At 41.7% G+C, this 22,935-nt stretch overlaps 2 protein-coding genes across 2 annotated transcripts; both read right to left on the bottom strand.

The window, feature by feature from the left end:
- Nucleotides 1-2,060: 2,060 nt before the first annotated feature.
- Nucleotides 2,061-7,274, bottom strand: zgc:101716 (uncharacterized protein LOC492784 homolog). Its single transcript, XM_034612136.1, has 8 exons — nt 6,924-7,274; nt 5,856-5,957; nt 4,988-5,131; nt 4,171-4,221; nt 3,937-4,078; nt 3,654-3,789; nt 3,205-3,337; nt 2,061-3,069 (listed from the first exon to the last, which is right to left on the bottom strand). The coding sequence occupies exons 1-8, from the start codon at nt 7,026-7,028 to the stop codon at nt 2,893-2,895; spliced, it is 990 nt and encodes a 329-aa protein (XP_034468027.1). The 5' UTR covers nt 7,029-7,274; the 3' UTR covers nt 2,061-2,892.
- Nucleotides 7,275-13,489: 6,215 nt separating this feature from the next.
- LOC117777382 (zinc fingers and homeoboxes protein 1-like) lies at nt 13,490-22,505 on the bottom strand. Its single transcript, XM_034612131.1, has 8 exons — nt 21,551-22,505; nt 18,959-19,285; nt 18,385-18,848; nt 17,896-18,108; nt 17,153-17,368; nt 16,360-16,524; nt 15,030-16,238; nt 13,490-14,029 (listed from the first exon to the last, which is right to left on the bottom strand). The coding sequence occupies exons 2-8, from the start codon at nt 19,170-19,172 to the stop codon at nt 13,754-13,756; spliced, it is 2,757 nt and encodes a 918-aa protein (XP_034468022.1). The 5' UTR covers nt 19,173-19,285; nt 21,551-22,505; the 3' UTR covers nt 13,490-13,753.
- Nucleotides 22,506-22,935: the final 430 nt, after the last annotated feature.

The following is a 22,935-nucleotide window of genomic DNA, read 5'->3' as shown; positions in this document are numbered from 1 at the left end:
TGCAGCAGGTCGACGCTGAGCAGGAGAGGGAGAGCGAGCGGCTGGCACAGCTTCACAGGCAAACACTGGCAGAGGAGCAGAGACTGGCTGACACCACGGGAGATGTGGCAGGAAGGAAGGTGAGAACAACAAGAGAATGTTTGTCAACACATCAGTTTACATACTGTGTTGGCTTGGCTGTCACTTTGAAATAGTGAATGTTCTTTTCTGCCACTTGCGATCCTGAAGAAGAGTTTTTAAGTATAAAAATGACTGATGCTCAGTGAGAAACATAAAATCTGACCATGTACATGTCTGAAGTATTAATTATGATTCATCACCGAAGATAAGCTTGTTGGCTTTTAGTTAGACTGATAAGTATTTGTTCATTTGCAGTGGTATAGATAGATAGATAGATAGATAGATAGATAGATAGATAGATAGATAGATAGATAAAAGGATAGATAGATAGATAGATAGATAGAAAGATAGATAGATAGATAGATAGATAGAAAGATAGATAGATAGATAGATAGATAGATAGATAGATAGATAGATAGATAGATAGAGAATATTTTTGCATGTCTAGTCAGACACTACTTTAATGCTCGATTTTTGTTTTGTTGTTCTACAATTATTGATCCTGATACAGTTTAGTTAAAAGTTAAACTGTATCGTGTGTGTGTGTTTAATAACTCCACAGTCTGTATATTTCTGTCAGCTCTTGGTCATGTTGGATTTAGTCCTGCTCCTTTGCATGCTGCTGTGAGACTCTCAGTAAAGCTCTTGCTTCTTCTCAGTGAAGTATTCATGTTTGAAGGAGCTGGCCTCCAGCCTGGCTGTCCCAACGTCTCATGTCCCGTCCCGTAGGTGGTGTCAAAGGAGCTGAGTCTGGCAGTGGAGCTCGAGCCACCACCCTGTGGGCAGTGTGGGGCTATAGATTCATCTTGGCTCCTGTACCTGCATGGGAGAAGAGCCCGGTGCGTCTGGAGCCGAGTTCCCATGGCTATTGATGTCTACTTTGGTGCACCCACCCACAGAGGCTCCAGGCTCCAGGCTCGGAGAAAGGAGACGTGGTTTGGAGTCCAGAGGTGTGTCCTCTTGAATGAGTCAAAGGGAACTGAGGGCCTGTCTTTGCCTGTTTTTGCAGTGATGTAGGAGGAGACAGTAGTCTATGATTATCAGTTCCACCTTCAGATTGAGGTTAGGTGAGTGGTTCCATTGTGTTGTTTGACAGAAAGGAAGAGAAAAAAGAAAAGTCCTCCAGTTGACTGATAACAGATGGTTCTTTGCTGTCTGTGTGTGGGGTCTGTAGCATGTGGAGTGTTTGACTCTTGAACCTTGGCATTGCTTCCAGCTGTGGTGGTGATAGTAAGACCGGTACACTGACACTGATTGTATGAGACGTGGCTCTGACCGAGAGTCTTTCACTGACTCTGGATCAGGTTTAGATTCTTCTCCAGGCGTTCCTCCATCATGCTGTGTGGAGACACTGATCATGGTGCACTTTGACCTTTCCACAGATACACACTGCAGTCACCTGAAGGGTTCTGGGTACAGCGGTGGAGGTTTTGTGTGTTTGTGTAAATGTGTCTGCTGTGTATAGACAGTTAATCACTAGTTCTGTGCTCTCTGGATTTGATAAAACTGACACCTTTGCTGTCAGCTGGGTCCTTTGAGTGTCTCAATGTTTTTACATGACTGGATTTGGACTAATAGTGTTGTCATTCTGGGCTGCATGTGATGTGATCTGAAGAGGCACAGTGATAAATGTGACAAAGTCAGGCACTGGAGTCTGTGGGATTCCTGATGGAGAGGTGTGACGTGTGGATTACGCAGAACAATCTAGTATTTGGCTGTAGAAGGAGATTTAGTAGAATATTCAAAGTGTTTGTGTTTGACTCCTCTGCTCTCCTCAAATGGGTTTTCAGTTAGTTGGTCAGGTGCTCAGGCAGCTTAGTGTTGTCACAAAACCTGAATGGGACGAACTCCAGTCAAGTCAAGTCCTTAGATGAGACATGTAACATGAAAGTGTGTGTCAGGACTTTGGTCAGCCATGTAAATGTCATAGTCTCCAACTATTGTGAAAATAGTTTTAATAGTTCAGCTGCAAAAACAATAACAAAATATACAACATCAACAATTTTAATGTTTGATGAGCGATTTAAACATTCAACCGATTAAAATGTCTGACATTGTTTCTTACTTCAATGCTGAACACAATCACTGTCATTACATTTCACACAGTACGAAGAGGATGGAAAACATTCAAGTACATCTGGGTTGTTTGGTTCTGGACAATCTCCCTGTGCACTGATACATTACTATGCCATTTGAATAATAGACTGTAGATAAAGATGATGACATGACTTGTCTTGATCGCCACCTGCTGGCTGGCTACAGTACAAGTTATAAATCCCCCCTCCACCATGTTAGCAGATGGGTTATGGAGCTAAATTAATATTTAATTAAAACATCAAATACATTTTTCTCAAAGGTAGTTTCTGTATTTTTAGGTTACATGTACATGTTTCCAGAGAGTTTGATTTTATTTACTGATTTGATGTCATAAATGTGGTGAAACTGACACGTGATTGGTCGAGCGTGTTTATCAATGGGACCTGGCTACATAGCTAGCTCCATCCGCTGACCACTACTGCGCAGACTCTGGCTCCAAATGCACAAGAAGGCAGCGTTCGAATCTGGAAGTGGAGATGTGTCCGTCTTTATATACATTATAAATGAATAAAAGTAAACATTTGAGCTGTAGTAGTGACTTACAGACATAAAGCCATGAGGCCCAGGATCTGACTTTCAGTTCATTCAGTCTGTGTCTGATGCTCTTTGATGGGATCTATCAGTGGCTGAGCCGTCTTCAGTGTGGTCCTCAGTCCCTTCTGTAAACATTCAACATCAGGAGCCTGTGTCCGTCTCTGTCTGACTCAGACTTTCGTCAGTCTCTAACACACCAGTCAGTAAGATCTTGTTCCACCAGCGCTCTCTGAAGCTCTGCACACACACACTGGCCAGACTCTCTCCATCCTGGTAGTCCTCCCTCATCTTGTCTGGGATCAGGTCCTCTGACATCACCTGGGAAATCAAAGAGAGACACTGAATTGTGTAAAACTGTCTGCTGACTTTAAGTCAGTGACCCTTCAACTAGACTGACATAAACTTCATAAATATCAGGTCTTGACACGATGTGTGTCAGTATTGCGTACTCACCTCAGTGAGAGTCTGCAGTGTTGATTCTTTAGGATTTAGCTGCTGCAGAGCCTCATCTGTCGTCTGTAGGACACGTTCACTGCGCTGCAACACAAAGGAGGACTGCTGCGGCTGAAGGATTCTCAACAAGAGTCTGAGGGAGACAAAACAAGCAGGGAGACATTAAGGCCCTCTTCAGACCTGGTATCATCATCCGCCCTGAGAACGTTGGACAGATTTCGGGTCCTCCGTTTTCATGAGTGTAAGTGACAACTGATCAAAAGTTGAAGAAATACCCTCAATTCCAGAATTCCTTGTAAATAAATAAATGTTTTATTGGATTACACAAAACATGATGATTTTCAACTATTACAATATGTTTCTAGTGGTATTTGTACCTATTTCTATTGTACAATGGTTGATATTTTGTGTGTATGTGGCGTACAGTGTGTAAACAGTAAACAGTGTACCTTGTCCTGACAAAACAAGTGCAAGCTTTGAGCTGGAGTCTGTCCTCATCCATCTCTGCTGCCTCCTCCTGTATCTCCTCCGTCTCTCCATCTTTCTGCTCCTCTGCTGATTCACACCTCTTAGAGGAACATAAACCTAGGGAAGGTAAATAACATTACACATATTTTTTAGACAACAGAACGAGATTGTTTATTCATATATAGCAAAAAATATAACTACTGCATGACTGACTTAAGAAATGATATGGGTTTTAAATGAGACTGGAAATGAAGTCAAACCTACTTGTGGGTCTGTTCTCCAGCAGCTGCAGACACATCTGACCCAGGTTGAACCAGTACCAGGGGTTAAAGGGCAGCAGGCTGCACAGCTGCTGGAGACATGACATCTGTGATCCGATGGCTCCAAAATGCTGATAAATGCTGACCTGTAATAAAAGATATTATGTCTATTACATAACTTTGTTATTACATTTACAGATGTGTGTGTGTTTGTGTGTGTGTTCTGACTGATGCGGACCTTCAGCAGCAGGAGGCTGGTCAGGTGACTGGTGTTGGAGGCTTCTTTCTTCTGGAGAGAGAAGTTGTAAAAATGACTACCAACTACAAACTTTTTGACCCATTTCTTATGATATTTTATTAAACACTGAAATGCACCTGGCTCCTTCAGAGAACATCTGATCAACTTTAGATGTATTAGAGTTGTTATAATTTTACATGCTGCATGAACAAACCACCTCTAAAGACAAAGGCTGCAACACTGAGCTACACTGGTGGACAGTTTAAACCAGAGGGCCGACAATAAGCAGATGTGGTATATTGAATTATTAAAGATGTTCCAGCTGTTTGAAGGCAGACTGATGTTGGAGCTTCCTGAGACACATAAAAGCACAAACTTTATTGGCTCATAAAGCCAAAGTCAATGAGAAATAAAGGCTGTGTTAAGGAAGCTTTGAGATTTGATGAGTTTACTTGCACGATATTGACGATAAAAAACAAATGATTAACATGAAAAGTAACTGGCTGCTGTTTTTTTCATAACTAGGAATTTTGGGTAGGATTTGTCTTAAATGTACAAGTACCTCCGCCTATGTTTTTTCGTTTGATATTTAGCAGGATTGAGTGAAAACTACAGAACAGATTTCTACGAAACTGGGTGGAAGGATGTGGTATGGATCAGGGAAGAAGAAGATACAGATCAGGTGGCTGATTACATTGCTTTTCTTTAACACTGCAAGATAAGGCGCTTTTTGACAAAGACAGCAGGTTACAGACCCCTGTACGTGACACTGTGCTACATGGAAAACACTTACAAGAAAATCTCACAGGGGACTTACCAGTAAGTCAGCCAAGTGCAGAGCCCTGTCTCTCTGTCCCAGTTTGGTGCAGCATCTGGCCATTCCCTCCAGGACATCTCTTCTGATGGTCAAGTTGTTGTCAGCGAGCCACTCTAGGCAGCCGCTGTATGCTTCCACGGCTTTCTATACCCACCACACCATGAGAACAGAAACACAACAACACACTACACATCAAAGTGGACAATGGAAAACTTGTCTGAACGATATCAAGAGAAAAGGTTATCATGTGGCAGCGACTATGAGTCCAGTCAATGTTATATTTGCTTCAAGCTGCTTTTGTTGGTACCGTTACTGTGAAATCACAGAAAAATAAATGAATTTAATATCTGATCGTTGCGCGTGTGTGTGTATAATCACACATCATGGTTACATAGCAGTGTTTTGTAAAAATATAGCAGTTTACAACAATTTTTACTATTCCAACAACTTAATCTGGTTTGATCTTATTTTAGGTCTTCAGATACATTTCTGTGCTTGAAGGAAAACTAACCTGCTGACTACAATAGATATTTACACTGAAACATGGTAGGAAATAAGGAAACTTAAATTAAAAAGTGATGAAAACCTTCAGTGCTCTTTAGGATACACAACCGAAGCTGTACCACTGACATCCTATTGATTTACATTTAAAAATTGTAACTACGTAGTTGTCAGAAAGAGCAGCATCACATAAATGCTCCAATACTGGTTCATGACAACAGCTTTGCAGTAAATAAGCTCAGAATGTTTAAGGAGAATAAACTCAAATCCTCAGATACTCTGGCCACTAACTTTTCAGAAAGTCTGTGTGATACAGGAGAAGTGCAGTGGTCTGAGGTACGAGATGATCGATTGACAAAATACCAACCTGATGGTTCCCCTGTCTCACGGCCAAGTCACCTCTGAACTTGTAAACTTTCTGTTTCTCCAGGGCATCGTCTGTATCGAGAGCAGCGCTCTCACAAAACCACTGCAGAGGAGCGAGACAAAGGAGAATAACATAAAAACACTTGAGTAATTAGGGGCCGCTTATCATTGACTGGTGGAGAATGTTCTTGACTTTTACACATTGTACAAGAAACTAAGCCACACATGCAACATGAAAAAGTGTCACTGAACCAAAGAACAAACACAATACATACTCAACAAATAAGACATGTGTGTCTTATTTGTTGAGTGTCTTATTTGTTGAGTATGTATTGTGTTTGTGTTTATGTAACATGATCACACATACACACAGAGCAACATGGAGAAATACACTTTGATCCAGTTTATTCAGCTTTAATGTTTAACAGCTAGCTTACATGTTGTCTTGATTTTACACCCTGACAGTATCTTTGCTCATTTAGGGAAAACTGCTGAATATATAATGTATTTGGTACAAATTATACAGAACACCAGGATTCAATCAAACAAAAAGTGATACATGACGTTTGTTACATTTGATTATTTATAAGTTTGTCATAAAGAAATCACATCGTTCCTTACGAAACATTTACAAATATTCAAAGAATGATTCTGATGTGAAGTCGCCTTATGGATGTAGCGGTGGCTAACGTTGTCAGGCTAATGATAGCAGGTACTTCAGCAGTCTAATGTTAGCTAGCAATGATTAGCAAGCTAATGTTGGCAGGCTAATGACAGCAGGTACTTCAGCAGTCTAATGTTAGCAAGCAATAATTAGCAGGCTAATTTTGACAGGCTAACGTTGGTAGGCTAACGTTAACAGGTTAGTGACAGCAGGTACGTAAGCAGTCTAATGTTTGCTAGCAATGATTGGAAGGCTAATGTCGACAGGCTAACATCACAGTTTATTTACACCTCGTTACATTGTCCACTCGTCATTGAACCTTCCTGACAGTCCTCAGAGTCCTGGCTTCAGGACTAACTAGCGTTAACCTGCCTGGTTTGGTTGGTTATAGTCGGACTCACTCACCTCTGGTTCACACAGTTTAGCGTTGTATGAAGACAGAGACACACACACTCGGTCTCTCGCCTCAGAAAACACAGAGTCGTCAAACGTACTCCCCAATATCTCCATACGGACCTGAAGAACACACCAGTGCCTTTAATTAAACAGTCTATGACCAGTACGCGAACTTCAGAGGATAAAAGTGAAGTTTACACACTCGTGGGTACACTGTCTCTCACTGTAAACTGTACGACTGATACCATGTCCACTGACAATAGTTCCGGGCGGAAGGTTCCGACATGAAAATATGCAGCTCAATCAGCAACAGAGAAAACATCACATATAAATATCTCCTTAACTTTCATTTAACTGGACACTGACATCCCCAAAAACAAAGACTGCAAAAACGTTCTGTCTCCACTGTGCCCCCAACCCATCATACACACACACATGAACCGTAACAGAACTTTCATACACGTGTTTCATGTAGAAGTTTTTTTATATCAGCATATGTATAGAAAAACAAATGTAGTCAGAGGAAATCAATTTAACATGAATAGTATTTCATTTTTGTAATTACTGTACACATCTCAAATATTTCAGAATTTATGAGTTTAAAAAAAATCAACTCATAGCCAGTTAAAATGCCAAGTATAGTAAAGAGAGAATAAAAAACACAAATCCTTAATGTTCTTGAATCACTTCATGACATTTTAAAATTTCACGCTGAATTAATGTTTGTCACTTTCATTTATAATCACCCCTCTCCATTTTTACCATAAGTTGCAGTATATGTTTCTTGTGTTACTTTTTTCCTTACTGCATACATGACTCAACACAGAAAGTACACAAAGGCTGTGATCAAAATGCTCTGTTTCATTGTAATCCAGGTTTAAACCCCGGGTGAGAGAGGAACTCACTTGGCCTGAACCCATCACTTCATGTCAGAGGAGAGATCCCTCACTGCCACACGTCCAAATGAAAGCATGAGCTGACGATTATATTAGAATTCTGCTTTTTTAAATTTATTTCAGTCAACTGAAAGTTATTGGCAGCATCTGATTATTGCTTGGTAATACTACACTAAACACAGAATACTCATCCTCTAGTACATACTTCAAGTTCTCTTCATAAACAACTAATTTGTTTTGTGCGGTTTTCATTATTCCATCCACTCGTCTCATTTTTCAGCTCTGTCTAACATCTGATTTTGTGTGCTTTGAAGAGCTTTGAATTTCTGTTAAGTTGCACAAAAATTTACTATACATCTAAGAGAAATAAAAGATTCTGCGTATTAAGTCTGTTGATGATCAAACATATGCAATATTATCTTGATGTGCGGGATATCCTCACATACTGACTTCTTCAAAATTAATTCAATGCAAATCTGTTCCCCTTACAAAAAAACCCAAAAAAAACCAGACACTGCATCACTGACGGTTTATTAAAAACACTATTAATACTAATAACTATTATCACTTTTGATAAATTAATCTCTTAGGTTTTGATGAGATTCTTTGCAACACTTCTAGAAAAGGTAACAAATGATGAATATCTCACAGGATTGGAACAGGACTCCATGCAGTGCTTTCTGCTCTGAATCTTACTGCTTCACATCACATTTAAAGCAAAACATGCAAGATAGTCCTCACAAGTGCACATCTTTTGATCAAAATTTATTGGGGTTTGTCCTCAAACAAGTATAAAATATAAATCTTTTTTTTAAATTTTTTTAAATCAAGCTAAAACTCAAGCCAGAGCCCCAATAACAGCCAGGATATTAAATTAACATTGCACAAACTGTTTGCCTCACAGCTGGTCGCTTCAAGTTGATGACTGCAGGAAGCAAAGTTTGCAAAGTTTGTTTAGCTCTCTAGAGCAAACCTGCAGAGGCGATCGCACATCACGTTTAATCAAAGTTTCTGACAGATACTCAGTGTTTTAACAAATTTCAGACACATGGGCAGAGTGTAGATGGAAAAGTCCCTTCCATAGACACAGAAAACCCCCAAGTTGAACGGTGTTGTTGCAGAGCTTGTTCATGAAGGTTGTAGAGAGAACAATCATCTGCAAAAAGTCCCACCTCAAGTACATCAATCCCAGAATCCCCTCCTCCAGTCATCCATCAGGTGTACTGGATAAGATGAACCAGTTCATGGTGGGATTTTACACGACTCAAATTACAGCTTATTTAGAAAACCTGGTAAAAAAGGACTTAATATCAGTTAAAGTCAGGGGTGACATCACTTGAAAATGGCACAATAAATATCAGTTGTCTTTAAATTAACACACACCCATTTATTAAAGCAGAGCATGGAGTTAGACCTTTGGGTTCTTCCTACAGTATCTGTGTCTATGGAAACAACTGTTACTTAATACAGGAGAGATCATTGTCATCACTCTCTGAACAGGTCTGGAGATGTACGCTGTATTGAAGCAGGAACAAAGAGAAAAGTTTACAAGTTCGACGCAAATCAAGCCCATTATAAGCAAATAAATTGGGGTAAAAACTGTCAGCAGATAAACTTAGATTAAAAAAAGAAAAGGTGGAAAGTCCACAGTAAATGAATAATAAAAAACTATTCATATGTACAGTGTATTACAATTGACAGAATGCATTTTTTTTTTTTAAACCAAAAAGCTAGCTGCTATATAGTGAAAACATTTGAATCTCTGATTGCATAAGAAACATTCAACCAACTACTTGTCTAAATACAGAAAACGAGTGAGGACTAAGCAGAAGTATAGCGAAGCATACAGATATGACATATGAGTATAATAGGACAGCAGGTAAACTACTCAGATCACAATATAAGCTCTACTGCACAGGAATACTGGGATACATGAAGAGAGACAGATATAAAATCACAACTCAGAGAAGAGACACGTCAACGGAACTGAAGGAAGTATTTGAGAACCTAATTTCCTGATGTAATACTATTACAATACTCTTCTTATTAACCTCATATCAGGACGTTATTAACTGTCATTATGTTACAGTATTGTTACAAAACACTAAGTCATTATAGGGACACTCCTTCCATAAAGTTCAGCTACTTAAGAGACGCTGGTTTTAAAAAGAATGGCTCAAAATTGGGCAGCAGAGACTGAGATGCAACAAGGTCCAAAATCACTGGATCCTACATTTCTAATAAGGCAACAGACAAGTCTTTCATTAGACTTACTCTGGTTTCAAGACAAATCTGAGATGACCCCAATGACATCAATATGTCAGGGATGTTTTTTATTTTTCCCTCCAGAGGAACAAAAGGCAACATTCAAAGGACTTTATGTGCAATATTAATGGAGTGCCTCTCAAAGCAAGTTAAAGTGTTGCTCAACATTTTAAATCGTTTTTGTCATATGTAATATATCTACATTTTTAACTTTTGACATATTATCAAGCAAATAAAAAAAAACTCCCATGTGCTACAAAAATGCAATCTTTGCAGGAGCATGTCTTTTCTTTTGAGTTGTGATTTTATATTATTTGCAACCAAAGTGCCAAAAAGCCTCTCGGGCAACACTGGTTGAACTCTAAAACAGATTCTATTTCAAAAACACTAGTCTGCTGTACGTATTGTATGAGTCAGTATTGTTAACAAGCAATCCACTGGTGTCTGGACAGAGTTGTAATGACACAGTTTCTTTAGATAAAAAAATAATAGTAAAGAAAGAGCACACTGTAAAAGACTGTGGGCTGGATACCTGGATACAGAATTAAGCCTAACCTCAGAAATAAAAGAAGTTAATCTGGGACAAGCCCTTTTGTAGCATGTGTACAGAATTAGCACACAAAGTACAAGGATTCAAACGGTTACAAATGGCTGCCAAAGAATGACCTCAATTGCTGAGACTACAAAATCCCAAAAGCAAAGCACTAAAACTAAACATTATAGAGTAGATGAAATATTTTTAAAAGAGAAAAAAACAGGTCCATGATTGTACTAGTCAATTTAATAATTCAAAACCAACTAGAGTCTTAAAAGCTACACAAAAGTTAAATCCTAGATTAGGCTTCTACTGTGCCAAGTATACCAACCCATTATAATGTATGTACAAAATGAGCAGTTGTTCATCTTAGTTATTGCATGCAGTATTAGACAATAGGTTGACCTCGGCATTTTGAATCTGTTATTTGCGCTTGTCACATTACAACAAAGCAGTTCCAGCTCTCCTCCAGTTGCGACACTCAGGTACCAACATGTAGCATGTGACAAGTGCTTATTAAAACAGAACAGAATTCAAAACACCAAGGTTATTTGTTTAAGGACTTAAAACAGAAGTTTCCAATGTCAACTTCAGAGTATTTAGGCATCTTTTAGCATCAGCAGAAAGCAGAGCTCGGTCATGCATCACACCTTCGTTTGAACAAGCCTCGCTAAAGAATCACTCACTGGTTCACAAATTCACTAATTCTTTTGTCATCCTTTGTTCAAACGAGTATACGAGCCATGTAGGCACATAGGTTTATCTGCAAAGCTTCATCAGAGTCTCTCCCCTGTGTGTGAACAACTGTAGTCGAGACAGTTTTCAGTCCATTGTCCTCTTGATGCAGTATAGCACAAAGAAAACAGCTGGAAAGAGGAGCGTTATTTGGTAGACTTCCCACCACAGAGGGAATGCTGTGCTGTTCCTTCAGGTATCACGATTCCCTCCATGAGAGAAATTTATTTTTCCAAGAAAAGTCCTTTTTGAATTTTCTGATTGGTTTCAGTTCTTGTGAAGTCGTCCCTACAGCCCTGTCATTTCAGAGACAGGAAACCACCAGGACACTGCAGACATTTACAGGAACATGTTTCAGGAAGTGCACATGAAAACTAGGCATTTATTTTACAAAAGTGGCCTGGATGAAAGTGGTTGAATCAGACAGGGGCATGTGAGAGCAGAGAAGGAGAGATAGGAGACAATTCCCATAATTTAAAGCCAACAATACAAACATAACAACAAATGTAACACACGCGCATTTTCAAAAGGACAGATGGTTTAAAAACTGGGCTCAAATTGTGCAATTTAGCGAAACAAAGTGGTAGGTGATTGTTCTACTATTTTCTTTTGAGCCATATGCACATCCAAATATGAAATAACACATTATTATAAAAGTTGATACATTGATAATATTCCTCCCCTTGAAAACACACTAAGGATAAAAAAGGCAAAATACTGGTTCAGTTCTACGTCATACAAAAGAGATTTGGTCTCTCAGAGCCATTTCATGGTGTAATAAGAGATTAAGGTGCCTAATCAGGATTTAGTCCACTGTGAACACAAGCGGACAAAGTGCAACTTTTAAAAAGTTTAGTTTAGGTGCTTCATGTTCTTCTGTTCAGTGCAGATTGGAGTCCGATTATTATTTAAAATACTGTTAAACAGTGCTTCTTAAAGTACGGGTCAGGACTAACAATAATTCTCAGGCCTCATTTTTAACATGAGCCCAAACCTAAAGGCAAAAAGTCGGTGATTTGGTGGTGATAGCAGTCTTGTCAAGGGGAAAACATGCGGATCGATTTACTTTCAATTCACACTGGAGCTGCAGCTGGTGCTTATATTTACATGCATCCCCCATTGGAAACAAAAAACATTCCATCCCATCAGAATCCCACCACAAGCAAACTCTAAGTGAAATGCTGCAGCAAGGATAGTTCTGTTTGTTTCTATGTCATTGGACCTAGATGTCTGCCTCATCATTCAGTTAACAAACGGTGCCTCTGCTTCAAACTGTAGCTCGCTGCTCCACACATTCAGCTTTGGCACAAAAGCCTCGTGCTAGATGAATTTACATAACCTCTTTCCAAAGGTTGATAGTAGCACGGGATGAGTTCTATCAAAAGGTGAAGGTGTTGTTAAAAAACATTAATAGCAGTGCATATTTAACACATACTGTGGAATTCCTCCATCAGATCTGTAGGTGCTCAGTTAAAAATCTATAGCGATAATATTAATGACGAATGAGTCACTTTTAAGGGAAGACTGGAGCAGACATCCTGCGTTATTTAAAAGCATCATGGCATTGGCATTCATTCAGCGTTAAGGTACTTTTCCTGTCATTTAAAGATGACATACCTGATTTACACTGTCATTATCAATCCAATATGTCGAGCTCACACAACCTGGTCGATCTTCACAGGTGCTTTAAAAAAACATGCTGTAACGTGTCAAATCAACCAGCTCCTCTATCAGATGTATGCTGGATTTATTAGGGAGATTGCTCAGCAGTGACATCTAGTAATATGTTTTTAAGCACCTTTGTTGAAACAGTGTGCAGTTAGTTTGGGACCACGAATTAAACATTCATAATGCTGGGGATCAAAGTTAGAATTTAGGCCTGTGCTCACAACAGCATCACACACTACTTCTTAGGGAAATGCAGCATAAATGTGAAAAATAAAATCTCCCTTATTGGCTTCATTTAAGCAATGAAGGAGTGCAAATTTAAATAGGAGCATGCTGGACATTGGAACTGTCAGTTCCTCCAAAAATCATGAATTTACAACAGTCAGTATTCATCAATTGCTTCTGAAGAAAGGTGTATGGATGTGCCTGGATTCTCATCTTTAGCTCAGCTTGAAGATTGCACTTCATGGTATTCGTATTCACAATTATTGTCTAAACTGTGACACATCACCTACAGTTAATAAGATAAGTGTTGAGAGGGTGAGTTAAAGTTATGGTCCATCTGTTAGTCGCATCTAGACATGATTCAGAAATAGTTTGAAAAAACAGTTCATCAATGTTGCTAATGTGTACAAAGGAAAATCAGTGGCAAAAAAGACTTGGTTCAGCTAACTGTCCTCCAGCATTGATCATGTCTCTTGTAACATTCTGTAATGTTTCACCATCACTTTCCACAATCATTAGTCTTCAGAAACTGACAAGGATTTCCTGACGCTACGCGATGGTTCCCAAACCTCACTGTCATCCGTGTCGTCGGCATCCTCCTCCTCATCTTCTTCATCATCTTCTTCATCTCCCATCCCAGTTTCGGTCTGGTCCTCGGGGGCCACTGACGCCTCTCCCTGCGCCTCCTCTCTCTCCTCCTCTCCTCCTTCCGCCCTTTCCGCAGCCGGCTCCTGGAAGGGATCTGCACCTACGTCCAAGCGCCGCTGGACCTCAGCAAACCACTCCCTCACCTTTACAAGAAGAGAGAAACACGGTGAGAGAATGACGACAGCAGGGCTGCTGATATTATTGAGGACACCAAGGTCATGTCATCAGTGATATTTCAGGGGTTTTAGCAGGTTTAATGATATGAAGGTAGGTTAAACTCTACTATTACATAATTCCTATTTTTTAACTAAATATAATAAATTTGACAACATTTCCGATACAAACATTTCACGCTAGTTGTGTGATTGGAGTTCTGCTGGATACATGAAGTCATGACCTCAGTGTTTCTAAAATCCTGCCAATCTCCCGATAACGATCAATATAAGAAGTGTTGCTACAAACGCTCTTAAACGCCAACAGGAAATGCTGGATGAATGCTGATGCTGGGAATGATGATGAACACACTTTAGTAACTGCCTATGAGCTGCACTATATTATAAAATCACTCAATCTTCAGTTTGTTGCACTTTAAGATTCATGATTTGTGGAAGTCAGTTTGAGAAAGTGAGCACATTCATTCAGCTGCTGCACCAGGAATCATAAGTAGGATTAGGATACAGAATTTAGTGACCTCTAGTGGTGAGGTTGCAGACTAAAAGCAACGGAAAAGCCCTCGCCTCACCCTTCCCTTTCAGAGCGTGTAGGAGAAGGTACGGTGGCCTTCATGTAACATAAAAAGGTGCAAGACCATCTGCAGTACCAGTGTTGGGTTTGTCCATTTTAGAAAAATATGAAGAGCTTATTCTAAGCAAATGAAAACTCAATTCTTAGATTAAAGTCATAATACCCAAATGAAAACATTATCCTCGACCCCCTCCCAACCAATTCTCAATGAAAACGGAAATTGCAAGATAAGTAAAGAAATACAAAAAAATAATAATTGTAATATTTATTTTCAATTTCTGTGAGTAGATCTTGCACACTGTTCTTTTAAGAAGCTTTAGGGAGATGGGGCCCTGGTTGACAGCTGACTATAACAGAGTGATACATGTCCTTGTTTTCTCACATCCTAATAAACATTACCTGTTCATAGCTCATGTTGGTCTTGGTGACAAGCTCATCCAGGTCCTGCTCGTTGAGGAAGTGGTGCTTCAGGTAGTACTCCCTCAGGATCTCCCTCCCAGTCTTGAATTTCTTCGCAGGGGGAGATCTGTCAGTCTCTGCACTGGAGGAGGCGGACCTTCTCGGCTGCTTCCTGGTTCGGGAACGACCCCACCCACGGTTTCGGACGCGTCTTTTTCTGCCGCCGCTGTTTCCCATTTTAGTGCCTCCTCCTCCCATGCTCGCGCCCTCTACGTTACCACTTTGGTACTGAAAGAACCATTTCAGGTTTCCGTTCTTCCAGGAGTAGCGAGAGTCCCCGAACCAGCTGACGATGTAAGACCGAGGAAGGCCGCTCTCTTCTGCCAGCTGGCCGTACTCCTCTGGTGTGGGCCACTGGGTCCGCACAAAGGCACTTTTCAGAATGTGGAGCTGCTCTGGAGTCTTTTTACTCTTATCTTTTATGTCTTTCTTGCTGCTGCTGGTGGAGGGCAGATTCCTACTGTGACCTCCAGGCGGCGTTTGACTGCCTCTACGAGACGAGGTGGCGGAAGGTGAAGAAGAGGTTCCTCCTCTTTCTCCTGCTTTTGCTCCTTCCGTCTCCATCTTCCCTCCTTCTGAAGAATCTGGAGAGGTACTGACAGATGGCATTTTTCGTCTCTCAGTGAACCACGCGTCGATCTCCCTCCTCGTCAGTTTCGTCTCTGTCCTCAGGCGGCTCAGTTCTTCATCTGATGGGTTGCTGCTCTTCTCGAAGCTCTCCTCCAGCACCACCAGCTGCTCCGGTGTCTTCTCTTTAAACTTCTGCAGAGTAAAGTCTGGGAATGGGTTCCACGTTTTGGGTCGTGTCTCCTTCACAGGAGGTGTGTAGGGAGGAAGGGGAGAAGTGGGGTTATCATCACTCGAGTCAATAACAATGGTGGCACTGCTACTACAGCTGCCACCTCCTCTACCCCCTCCATCGTGGAAAACAATGACGTTGCTGTTCTTGGAGTTGCGCTGGTTGTACCGGGTGTCACTGAACCACTTCTTGATCTCTCCCTTTGTCAGGTTGGTGAGCTCCATGAGCCTCGCGATTTCTGCATCAGTGACAAAGTGGTTTTTCAGGTAGCTGGCTTTCAGCTCCGCCAGCTGCTCTTTGGACTTCTTAGGCCGCATACTGAATGTGTCAGCGCAGAGGGCCGAGTTCTCCTTAGAGAGAGAGAGGGAGAAAAGTTTTATGTTAAACAAGTATAACTTGTCTGTTGACAGCAATGAGAGCACAATGCCAAACAAATATTTGTCTAAAAGCCAGCTTTAAGGTTGTCGTCACCTGTGGAGAAAGAGAGGGAGGTTGGACAGTGGTGGCTCGTTTCAGCTCATTGTTCATTGAGGTGGGCTGACAGGACACTCTGCTGGAGCTCTGGGACTGGCTGGGCAGTCCTGCTACTGTCAGCGTAATTGGACTGGTCACTGGAAGGTTGCCCCCTGGACCGACCTGCAAAGAATCCAAAAATTATAGATATGAGGATGACATATATATATATATATATATATATATAACCAGACTGAGAAGTATTTAATCTGTTATTACTTTAAACACTTTGCAAATGGAAAGGGCCAAAAACCTGGTTCTTTTCCTCTAATATGTAAATTATGAGTCTGACCAAAGACCGAAACAACTACCACTATCAGAACAGCCTGCTAAGAGAAAAAGATGCAAATCTCCAGTTCATTTCAACAGTTCACTTATTCACTCTGCATTTGTTAAATACAAGACCTGGGTTCACGAGATACAGTACAGAACATCTTTGGTATAATGTGCAGTGGCATTACAACAGTTTCTTTGGGTGTGTGTCCACCTGGTTGTGGATTTTTATTTTCTGTGTACTTCTCTTTAGCATTCTATCAATAGCTAGCATAGCACAAAAGTAACGCCAGCACCAAGCTTCAGGCCTGCCCACCGTCAAACATAACGCAACCAAAATGTGAGTCCAGCACAAAATGTTGTTTTACATATTCTCTCAATCAAAACTAAATACAACTACAATCAATCTGCTTCAGACCTGATTCAAAGGTCAAAGCCGAGTCTTGGTAGACATGGCACCTTTTCTTTCCTTACCTACCTGTGTGAACACCAGGCCGGGCTGGCCCACTATCTGGCAGGTCTGAAGAATGGACTGCAGGCCGTTGGCAGCAGCTGAGAGCTGGTGAGCGGGTATGACAGTGATGGTCTGAGGCACCGTGTGCACTGTGCCGTTAAACTGTTTCCTTCTGGCCTCCTCCACCTCCTCAGGAGTCCAGCTGACACCGTGCTTCAACCGCTGAGCTGAGAACCACACCTGGGTGGAGATCAAGCACAATTCCTCAGTTATTTTACAAAATAAGCCAAAAGGCATTATTTACTATATTCAATTCAAATCCTTAATTAAAATCAAAGTGACTTTTTATTAAATACAATATACAGAATAGGTAGCTTCTACTTGTAACCTTTTGAGTTATATCACAAGAGGAGCCCCTTTTACACAACCTGATCGAGGCAGGAAGGTTGTTCTTGAATTTCACAGCTACAGGAAGATGCACATGTTGTTTATGCTGGCAGAGGAGGAAGTCACACATTCAAATCTGTGTAAAAGGCTGCCCCAGCATGGGTCTAATGTTTATGTGTTACATGTCACATTTCTGAATGCTGGCATGCTAACTGATGTCAGTCACAGACTGGGTAAGCATGATGCTGGCTTGTGTGGTTTAGTGTAAACAAGCACATGTAGAATAATGAAAGGTTTTCTTAACAGGATCTCTGCATGAAAGGTGCTATAGAGACAGACGAGTGAAAGCACCACATCCTCTGTCCGACACCTTCATCTACCTTGATCTGCTCCTCTGTGAACTGCGTCTGTGCTGCCAGGCTGCTGATCTCGGCCATCGAGGGGTAAGGAAACCTCTTGTACGTGCTGCCCAGCAGAGGGTTGGTGTCCATGGCTGCACTGTAGGATGGGATGCTGCTGAGGGGAATCAGTAGCTGAGGCTGAGCTGCAGCTGCTGCCACTGCATTCTGCTGGGCCTGGAAAGCTGACAGCACCTGGGACAAAGGAAGAGATGGAGGGATATTTGAAATACAGAGAGTTGTGCTCACACCCTGTTTGGCAACCTGCTGTCCTGAAAAAGTGTCAATGGATATTTACCAGCTTTAAACTGTCATCTAACATCCATGTTGAGGATAATTAGCATTATAACCACCCTGTTACATCTTATGACATATATTCATTTGACATAGAAAGGGGTATATGGAGTGTTCTTACACCTGTGCTGCTGAAATGAATTTACTGAAATCTTTAATAATCAAAAGAGTCTTTACCTGTGCCAGGCCAGGAGGCAGAACTGTAGGGTTTAAAATGGATGACTTCCTATGCTGCTCTGATGGCGGGCCGATAAGCATGCCACCTCCTCCGAGCTTCATGGAGTCATGCAGCAGCATCTCCACAGGTGTCATCGGCCCCAGAGGAGCTTCAATGGGCTCCTGCTCTCCCCCCACCTCTCCTTCACCGCCTCCTCCAAAGCCGTCCGCTGCCTCGTCCGTCGATTTCAGGGACACAGCGATCCTCTTGGGTTCGGACTTGGTCTTCAACCTCATGATGGGTGTCTTACTGACAGAAATGGCAGCGACCGACACAGGGTCTGCTCCTCCCTCCTCGGGCGTCTCACACTGTTGCTCCTCTGTCGGCTGATCGCTGCTCGGATCCTCGGGAGGGTTTGTAGCGCTGCGTTTCAGTGAGGGATCAAGTACCTCACTGTCCTCTACAGGAGAGACACTGGACTCATCTGTAATATTAATAATAACAATATAACATTTATTGTGACAAATATTTCCCACTGGTGTTTGTTCAGTCATGTACACATGGGAGTTTGGGTCAAAATGAATCTTACAGTACCTGTATCTGGTGGTGTGGGGACGACCACGACAGCCTGACCCAGCTCCTCTGCAGTCGGCCCCTCCTCGGCTCCCTTCTTCACCTTCCCCTCCACCTCCTCCTCCGTCGCCTCTTCCTCCTTGGTCCTCTCTGTTTTCTCCTCCGCCTCTTCCTGTTCCACCACATCAGAGGGCAGCACCATGCAAGGTGTGGTTGATTTCCGCCGGCTCGACATCGTGAAACCAGTGCCTATTTACTTCTACTCAGTGTAAGGAAGATCCGTGGCTAAAGTGTTGAGGGTCACATGGTGGTTGTGTTCACACGCTAGACTCGTGAAATTTGTTATCTCTGGGGAGGAAACAAAACAGATATGCAGATGTCAAACGTGTAATAAGTCACAAAAACAGTCTGTATGAACACTGATTGGTTTATATCCTTGGCCTGTTTTGAATCTCATTCTGAAACGTCTGTAAAGTGATTTAAAATGTATTTTGTACTTTTGTTTTGTTTCTATTGCTTGCCCAATCAAAACTACACTGATCTGCCACAACATTAAAACCATTCGCCTGTTTTACTGTTGAGACTGATCAGTGTACATTCATACAGTACTTCTTTTGTAGACAGCCAATGACAATTTGCCTAAATGGCTCCTTCAGTGTAACAACTGTGAGGAGTTGTTTTTTTTTTCTGCTGCATTTCAATAGAAACTGAACATCCTTACTTAGATGAAGTAATACATTTTGGGATATTGTGTTTTAAAACAAGCGATTGCCAATGGTTTTAACATTTTAAACACCAAAGACATGCTCTTAAAACAGATTTATCACAAGTTAAAGTTACTGTAAGCTGCACTCTAAGACAACGATGTAACAATACAGAGATACATGTGTTTGTAATCATTTCTGCAATTCAATAAGTATTTACAGAATAAGCCTAAAACACTATGCAGTGTTTCTTGTGTCTATTAAAAACCATATATCACAGTTTAACTGTCAAAACAACATGTGTAAAGCCTGGTGTTAATGTAGCCCCCCCCCACACACACACACACACACACACACACACACACACACACACACACACACACACACACACACACACACACACACACACACACACACACACACACACACACACACACACATCTTAATGTTAGCACTGAGACACAGAGTCTGCATGAGGTGCACTTTCCTCCGCATTAAGACTAACAGCATTAATCAATATGGTTCTATGAAGAAATTTAACAAAGTGCTGTGTTGACATTTGTAGCATTACTAAAACCTCTGATGGTAAATGAGAGTAATAAAGTGGATTTTAAGGTTAATGATTTTAAGACTAAGATTATTTCTAATAACAACATGGACAACAAGACATGGGAAGGGAACGCAATTGGTGAAAACACTAGTGGTTATCCAATACAATTACCTTATTATTACTTTACTCTTACTTTTTCATAATAACGTCGGTTGACAGATATTCAAGATTATTCACATACTTTGATATTAGCAGCACCAACCAAAAGGTCTGTCATCTGTCAAGCAAAAACACTAAAACACATTTGCTGGTGTCAGCTTATCATAAATAAATATTCTGCTTTTTTTCTCATTTTCATTTTCCTCAAACCTGGATTAACTTTTGATGTTTGTCCACTGGCTGACAAAAAAAACTTAAAATACAGCAGCTGGAGTTCTGGGGAATTTGGTAACAACAAAAGTAATCAATCTATATATAATGAAAACAATTTTTGGGGATCCTTAAATTACAAAAGTTGTATAAAACCATAAAGACAATATGAATTCACTAGTAGACCTGCATTGTGTGGCCCCAGGGCCCCTGACTCTCAGGACGGCAGCCGCCTCACTGTGCTAACTGGTTTATGTTCATCTGTTTGGGAATGTGCCCAATATGATATATAATATATAATAAGGACCTTGATGTCCATATCTTGTCTTGTTGAGGAGTCTCCTGTCAATAATCTAGTGAGAACGCTTCTATTTGAGTTGACGCTGTGCACAAATGACACATATTCCATAATATCATTAACCAAAAATTACCATAGAAACCAACCAGGGCCGAGGTATTACCCTAACACATGAGTATTGTGCACAGTGACCTAACAGGCTGTTCTGACAATATGATTCCACTGCTATTACAGCATCAAAAATAATTTTAAATCCAAGATGACCATTCAATCTTACTCTGGATGGCACACACACTGGCTGATGACAACAAATACCTGACTCACGTCTTGGTGTTGTGCTGTCACACAGTTTCACCTGATGACCACAGGTCCCTTCACTGACACATGTGCTACAAACAAAAGGTGCGGGTGTTCACTTGTGAGGCAGCAGTGTACCAGTGTGGTGTTAGCCTTCATCATGATGAAGTGAGCAGCACTATGCTACGCTGCACACGCACATTTGCATGGGGCAGAAAGCAGCACTGCCATTAGGAGGTGTGTTGCAGCGAATTCGCCATTATTTCAGTAACGTTAGACCGATAAATGAACGTGTGTGGAGGCAGCAGCGTGTAGCGTGGACGTGGGGTGGGCCAAGTAGCCAGTGTTAGCCGGGGCCGGTCATTATTATTGATCACGTCTGGCGGTAAACTTACTGAACTAGTGGGATGTGCATGGTGCTGCTGCCGGGCTGTCTAGACGAGGCGAGGAGTTAATTTCCTGGGTCCTGGTCGCTGCCGTGTGTCGGCGTCTCTCCCGTCTCGGTCCCCGGGGCTAAGCCTCCACAGCCCCGCCGTGGCCGGGTCGGACAGGCGCGCTCACGTTCCTCGGGCTCGCAGGTTTCCCAGAACCCAGCGGCGGCGGAGGAGGGAGGCGGACAGACGGACCGGTCCAGCGGCTACAGCAGCTCCCGTCTGCAGAGGCTACAAGCACCGCTCATCTCCGTGTCTTCTCCCCGGCTGAGCAGCTCAATTCACACCGGGGCCGGCGCCTTTGTTCCGGCCAAACCACCACACGCACCTCGATAAAGAGACGTGTCGGTCGGCGCAGTTTTACTCCGCTGACCTAATTCTGATATGTTTTAACGGCAGATTTTTTTTTTAATGATCAAACGGCGTCATCATTCAATGTGATACGTCCTGACGTCATTCCCCGGCGACTCCTGCTGCTCGCTCAGTTCGGACAATTTGGCTCAGATGCGCATGATTTCACCACAATAACACGTCAAACATGACATGTATGTAGTTGTGTGTGTGTATTCGAAAGACCCGGGGCATGGAGGGTGGTTCACAAGGCGCTGTGGTAGTGACACCGGGCTGATCCTGGGCTGCCTGCCACCGTGTCCTCACATGACCCGGCAGAGCGGCAGCAGAAGCTACATGAGGACACACCGCTGAGTTTCACTTACACCTGAGCCTGTCTCATGATGCCAATCAGTCCATTATTTCAACCTTCTTTCTATTATTTGTTTTTCATTGATCATCTTGATAAGCTGCTGTGCAAACCGCCGCGTGCTTCACTATGAAAACACAGCGGATTGTTTCACTGGAAGGAGAATAAACCACCAAATCTGTTAAGACTGATCGGTGCTAAATACAGAAACATGTTGGGGGTGTGACGCGATCAGGGCTCCCACACTAACCAGTTTTTTAAGTTTTTTTCTGACAATTCAGGACAGTAATCAGTAAAAATTGTCATATGATTTAACAGTATGGTGTTGACACATTTAACCCCATTTTCATTCCTCCCTTTTTAATAATGCAGGGTTCATGATTTGTTTCTACATCCATCACAGCAAACTGTACAACCTTCTTAGACCTAAATGTGTTTTTGTTTCACAGATTAGTTGAACGCTTACTTGAAATGTAAAATAAATATTTCCAGTTCGTTTCCATGACAGGAAAAGCTCTCTCTAAATTTCCAGTATGAGTGGGAACCCCAGCAATGATATTCTGACTTAGTTTCAGAAGTTCAGACTTCAAATAACCTGGATCCAACAGTCAACTCTTCAGCATATTGTATTCAGTCTTCAGGAAATGTC

Source organism: Hippoglossus hippoglossus, chromosome 16, assembly GCF_009819705.1.
Source record: "Hippoglossus hippoglossus isolate fHipHip1 chromosome 16, fHipHip1.pri, whole genome shotgun sequence".
In the NCBI taxonomy this organism is placed as follows: Eukaryota; Metazoa; Chordata; class Actinopteri; order Pleuronectiformes; family Pleuronectidae; genus Hippoglossus; species Hippoglossus hippoglossus.
This window is presented reverse-complemented; position numbering and strand designations above follow the sequence as displayed.